The sequence below is a fragment of the Triticum dicoccoides genome, chromosome 5A (genome assembly GCF_002162155.2).
Source record: "Triticum dicoccoides isolate Atlit2015 ecotype Zavitan chromosome 5A, WEW_v2.0, whole genome shotgun sequence".
NCBI lineage: Eukaryota > Viridiplantae > Streptophyta > Magnoliopsida > Poales > Poaceae > Triticum > Triticum dicoccoides.
Genome location: NC_041388.1, coordinates 350,179,315 through 350,185,467, shown reverse-complemented (window position 1 = coordinate 350,185,467; position 6,153 = coordinate 350,179,315). Strand labels below are relative to the sequence as shown.

The 6,153-nt window shown below is 41.3% G+C and overlaps 1 protein-coding gene across 4 annotated transcripts in view; it reads left to right on the top strand.

Moving 5' to 3' along the window:
* Positions 1-3,746, top strand: part of LOC119301461 — a 6,219-nt gene extending 2,473 nt beyond the window's left edge. For 3 of the 4 annotated variants that reach the window (XM_037578425.1, XM_037578427.1, XM_037578428.1), the window contains 6 exons: positions 16-368; positions 609-761; positions 1,971-2,394; positions 2,485-2,717; positions 2,890-3,152; positions 3,338-3,746. In XM_037578425.1, the coding sequence (XP_037434322.1) occupies positions 16-368; positions 609-761; positions 1,971-2,394; positions 2,485-2,717; positions 2,890-3,126 (1,400 nt within the window). In that variant the 3' untranslated portion in view covers positions 3,127-3,152; positions 3,338-3,746. The remainder of the gene's footprint in view (positions 1-15; positions 369-608; positions 762-1,970; positions 2,395-2,484; positions 2,718-2,889; positions 3,153-3,337) is intronic. The other variant, XM_037578426.1, reaches the window with a different exon arrangement.
* The last annotated feature ends 2,407 nt before the right edge of the window (positions 3,747-6,153 follow it).

The window sequence follows — 6,153 nt, the reverse complement described above, 5'->3', positions numbered from 1 at the left end:
CAGCTAACATTTTTGGTCCTGGAGCTGTGACTAGACCACCTATCGCACCTCTTCCTTCAGCTAACGTTTTTGGTCCTGGAGCTGTGACTAGACCACCTATCGCGCCTCTTCCTCCAGCTAACGTTTTTGGTCATGGAGCTGTGACTACACCACCTATTGCGCCTGTTCCTCCAGCTAACGTCTTAGGTCATGGAGCCGTGACTAGACCACCTATGACACCTGTTCCTCCAGCTACTGATTTTGGTCCTGGAGCTGTGACTAGACCTCATATCGCACCTGTTCCTCCAGTTAATGAGCCACAATTTAAAGTATATGTTGGCAAGATTGCATCAACAGTGGACAATGACTTTGTTCTTTCTCTTCTTCAGGTATATTGTTAAATTTGCCTCTTGTGAACTTATAGTACTTACAACCTAGCTCATAAGATCATCTCTTAAGATTGTATTGACCTATTAGATTCTGGCAAAGCATGTTACATAATATTTATTATAGATAAAAGCTAGTTAGTTGGAGTTTATAAAAGGAAAAGCTATGAAGCATTAGATGACATATGCTTTGGAATAATGGAGTAGATAGTGATGTGTATATGTGCCTTATTTTTGCTACAGGTCTGTGGAATTGTAAAAAGTTGGGATCCAGTCACAAATCCAATTGGTGGAACTCCTACTGGGTTTGGCTTTTGTGATTTTGAATCTGCCGAAGGCAGTCTTCGTGCGTGGCGGTTGCTCAACAAACTAAGAATTGATGGTCAAGAGCTGTTGGTATGTACTGGTCTGCATGTCATTTTTGCTTGCAACATCCATAGATAAATGTACAGACTAAGATATATGATTTCTTGGAAAGGAGTTGGCCCTAGTTAGATATGTCATTATCGGATTGGCAATTTATTTTATGACTTTTGTAGTACATCACATATCTCTTGTGGATTTACATCATTTTGAAAAATATTGTGCTAACATCAGTATAAATTCAACAATTGAATTGGGAGAATAGTCCCACATCCATGTGATCAGTGGCGGAGCCAGCCAGTTGTGGGAGCCTGGGCAAAGCCTAACTGCTTCTAGGTCAATGAAAATCTGCCTATAAAATCATCATCACCAAGCTCTAATACGCATGTCTTTTCAATAGAGGCTTGCAGGTCAAGCCTGCAAGCCTGGGTAGCCGCCTTGGGTCACCTAGAGGTGGCTCTGCCATTGTGAATTCGGGTGGAGTAGTGGGGAGCGGCTTGGTGCACCTCTCCAGAGTGAGAAGATGGGCTGACAGGTGGGCCCATGCACCAGTGAGTGGGGAGATGGCTTTGCCATGTGGGGACCTAAGGGTAATTTGATTATTTCATGTCGCACTAGTTGTTAAATGGATGGCGGGGTGGCATGTGCGTAATTGGACCTAACGGGAATGATATTGCTCTTAGAAGGTCTTAAAAACTGAATTTGCTTTGAAACTAGTGGCATCGGTGTAAAGTTTTGTTAGACTAAATTAATTAATTAATAGTGAATGATGGTTTATTGGCTTGACAGAACTAATAATGATCTCTATTCTTCTGCAGTGTTGTTTAAAACATTTGTAGTGTAGATCATATAATATTCAAAGTTCTGATAATATTTGAGAAATCATCTTAGTATTTTATTGATTACAGTGGGTTGTCTATAAAAGGAAGTTATCCTTGTAAAGTTGCTTCCGTTGATGTTATTGTGCTTACAAATCAACTGTGACTTTGCAGCTTTCATTACAAGCATTAATATTTCTATGCTCTTCTTTCTTAATGAGGAATTGGCCACCTTTGGAATATTTTTGTATAAAGCTCATGGCGTAGGAGAACCTGCATTTGAAAAAAAATAAACCTTTTCAATTTCGTTTGCAAATTTTGCCTGAACATTAGAAAAGTAAAGCTTCTGTCTGCACACCCCGGGGTTCAATCTTGTGAAATGCTTATTCTGTTCTGATCCATGCTTATTTTTGGGTTTAAACAGGTTAATGTCAATGAAGCCACGAGCCAGCACCTTCAGAAATACTGTGAGAATACTACAGAAGAGAAGGCCAATGAAACTGATATGGCTGCTATGCAAACGATACACAGTATGGTTGAAGAGAGAATGAGGTGTAAATTTCTGGGTTCACCAATTCAGTCTGTTCAGGCATCTACAAGCATCAGTGATGAGAAAGGCGATGGTCATACAAGGAGTGGTGCACTGGAGGAAAGGACAAGCAAGAGACAACGTGAAAAAGAGGAACATTTAGGGGAAAATAAAGTTGTTTGTTTGCAAGGTTGGAAAGATAAAGAAGTGATTTCAGCTGGAAAGCCTTCTCTGCAAATTGATGCGATATCATCAACGTATGTTCCCATGGAGCCTGAATCTACAATTGAACACGAGAGGAAACGTCAGCGCAGGGAAAGTGAGTGTATTTTTTCGTTTCTTAATTTACAATACCTTCCCCATAGTGTAGCTACCTTGCAGCTGACTTTGGTCTTGCTTTGTTGGACAGTAGATGGGTTTCATAAGAGCAATGGTGAAGGTAAGGGCATTGTATCTGTACCAGTGCTAGTCTCAGATAAGCTGAACAGCAGTTCCCCAGGAGAAAAGGTGAATTCTGAATTGCAAGCTACATCCAAGTCAGGGAACAAGGAAACTTTGGATGCAGAACAGTTGCTTGCTGCTATCCCTAAGACGAAGGAAGAACTATTTGCTTATGATGTTAATTGGGCAATTTATGATAAGGTGAAACAGAATTATCTACCTTTTTCCATTTTAAATTTCCATACTTGAAAAAGATGTTTGAATTAGGCAAACTCGAAATGAGAACCAGTCAATTTGTTGCCTTGCAGACTGTTTTAAATATGAACCCCCATCTCATTCTTATACCATCAAATACACCTTTTCTTTCTTGCAGCATGGATTGCATGAGAGAATGAGGCATTGGGTTTCAGAGAAGTCGATTGAAGTTTTTGGCGAGGAAATAGCAGAGTTTGTGGAATATGTTGTTGCATCAACCAAAGAGCATGTAGACGCACCTAGAATGTTGGAGGCCCTTGTATCTCTTATGGATGATTCTGCAGAAAAGTTTATTCTCTCGTTGTGGACGGAACTTATATTTGAAATTAAGAAAGCTGAAACCGGATTAGCATGAAGACAGGGGGAATGTCACTATGTCAGGTTTGTTGTTCTCTTTTGAACTTCGTTTTGTTATCAATTTTGATTGCCTTCTCTCGTTTCCCACTTTTAAGGACACTTTGTGACATTACTGAAGCACTCCCAAGTCGATGCAATTTGAATTTGAGCTATTGTTTAGATTTGTAGTTGAATCATTGACATTCTGAATGTGCTGCTGCCTTTCTCAGTGCCTTCTCGTTGCTCAAGGTCGACGGGTAATCACAAAGAAATTGGCTTGGTTCCTTCTCGTTGCTCAAGGTCGGTGAGTAATCTCAAAAGAGATTGGCGGATGACAACCCTTCCTGGCTACCTATGAGCTGCAGTTGTTGATATCTTGGAATGAAGCAGTCATTCTGGGCACTGTGTTCTCCTGGCTATCCTGAATCTTTCGCTGATGAATGTAGATAGACTTTGCATGTTGGCATTAACAGCGTGCTGTTGGCGAGATCAGTTTGTGTTGTAAGTGGAGAAGAAGTGAAATGGGACTCTTTTCAGCGTGTCCCCCATGCGGGGAGTCTCTTCGTAGATAGGAGTATTAAATTGATAAAGCATATTTATTCGGACTTGCTACCGTTCATTTTTTTTCCGGACTTGCTAGTTTTCTTTTGTGTCGAGCTGAGTTTTTCTTATATCTCATTCACCGCCACGACGTTATCTGTTTCCCTTGATGCTTGTTGGGTTATGTGCTATGTCAGCTGATTTTTCTTCTTTTGACCTGGTTGTTTCTACGTGAGGGCCATTTACAAAAAATAACTTGCGTTTTCATTTTGGCTTTTCCCACACCGTTTCTATTTTTCTTTTCATTATTGCTTCGTTATTTCTATTATTATTATTATTTATTTTATTTTCAAATGATTTTGTTCTTCCTTTTTCCATGCATCATTTCTTAGTTATTTTTCTATCCATTCATTTCATTACATTTATTTATTTTTCTATTTTATTTGGTTGGCACGTGAAGTTCCTATCAGCAATTAAGCTTACATAGTCAGAATATTAAGCTTACACAGTCAAAAAAATTATGTGGCCAAAGTTTTTTTCAAGTCTGGAGTCGTAATTGCAAGTTTTTAAGCGGGTTCACAACTGCAACTTTTCAAGTTGGGCTGCAATTCCAAGTAGTTTTTGAATGTGCCCTTAAAAAAAAGGTAGTTTTTGAATGTGGGGCGCCATTGCAAGTTTTAAGCTGGATTGCAACTATACAACAACAACAACAAAGCCTTTAGTCCCAAACAAGTTGGGGTAGGCTAAAGATGAAACCCATAAGATCTTGCAACCAACTCATGGCTTTGGCATATGGATAGCAAGTTTCCACTCATCCCTGTCCATAGCCAGCTCTTCGGTGATACTCCAATCCTTTAGGTCTCTCTTAACGAACTCCTCTCATGTCAAATTTGGTCTACCTCGCCCTCTCTTGACATTCTTTGCACGCTTTAGCCGTCCGTTATGCACTGAAGCTTCTGAAGACCTGCGATGAATATGCCCAAACCATCTCAGACGATGTTGGACAAGCTTCTCAATTGGGTGCTATCCCAATTCTATCTCGTATATCATCATTTCGGACTTGATCCTTCCTCGTGTGACCACACATCCATCTCAACATACGCATCTCCGTCACACTAACTGTTGAACATGTTGCCTTTTAGTCGGCCAACACTCCGCACCATACAAAGCCCCTTACGATGAAGGACACGAGAGAGTTTTATACTAGTTCGGCCCCTTACGATGAAGGTAAAAGCCTACGTCTAGTTGTGATTGGTATTGTTGAGGTTTCGATCTCCAAGAGGCTCAACTCGCCGGCTTGGTTATCGACTTTGTTGTTTCTTGCCCTAAACTGCCACCGGGTTGTCCCCTTATATACACGGGTTGACATCAGGTGGCCTACGGAGTCCCGGCCGGCTCATAATCGTGTCCGGCTCGGTGACTTTCTTTACATGCCTTTCTGTACAAGTATTTGCCGTCCATATAGCGGTTTACAATAATGGGCCTTAAGCCGGCCCGAGGCCCTTGGGCTTTCTATATGTTTAATAAACTATCATCTTGACTGCATATTGGGCTTCTTAGGTAACCCGCCATTAGGGCTGACCCGGCCTCTCCTGGGCGGGTCATACTGGTAGTAATATCCCAACATTAGGCACCAGGTTGACTTTGAACCTTGTTCTTTGTCAATCTTCAATACTTAGACGAAATTCCTCTTCTGCCTGAAAAAACTTTGTAACCCACCGTGACGTCATCTTTTGAAAACACAAAAATTTTCATGACGTCATCTTCCAACGGATCTTTGATTTTTAATGCTTCCCGAGAATCGGGGCATCTATATAGCTGGATAACCATTATTTGGTTCTCCCTTGATTTTCGCGCCCGTCTGTTCGCATCTGCCCTTATAAATAGGCACGCGGCCGGTCCTTCTCATTCTCCTTTCTTCCTCATCTTCTTCCTCTCGCAACCTCCGTCGCTGCTCGAGCTTCGCCGCCGCCGCAACTCTCATCGTCGTTGTCAAGCTTGGTCGCTGCATCACCCTGAGTCTGTCCAGAGAACGCGGCGACTCTTCGCGGCAAGTCTGCATCTTGTAAGTTTTCTTCTCTCTCACGCACCTAGATCTATTCTAGGTTTGCGAGTTCTTCAGTGTTCTTCACCTGTTCGCCATGGATCATCTTGTAGATCTTCTCCGCAACTTCTTTTGATCCAAAGAAGAGATATAACTTGCGTGGTAGCTGTCTGGCATTCATTTTTGATATCAGTAGATCCCTTTTACCTGTATAGATGCTTCTTTATAGTCGACGAACTCATCTGTACTAGGTTTTTAGGTCTAGAATATTTTCCTTTTTGAATCAGCCTTTTGATCCAAAATGATAATGATAGCTTGGTGAAACTTGTTTATGCCAACACTTAGCTGAATCTGCTTTCCGAAAAAATCTGTAGTCATGGCGGCTTACATTCCGGCTTTCTTTTCCCTATATGTCATTAGCCCTTAGTTAAGCCGTCGTTACTTGTTTTATAATTTCAACCT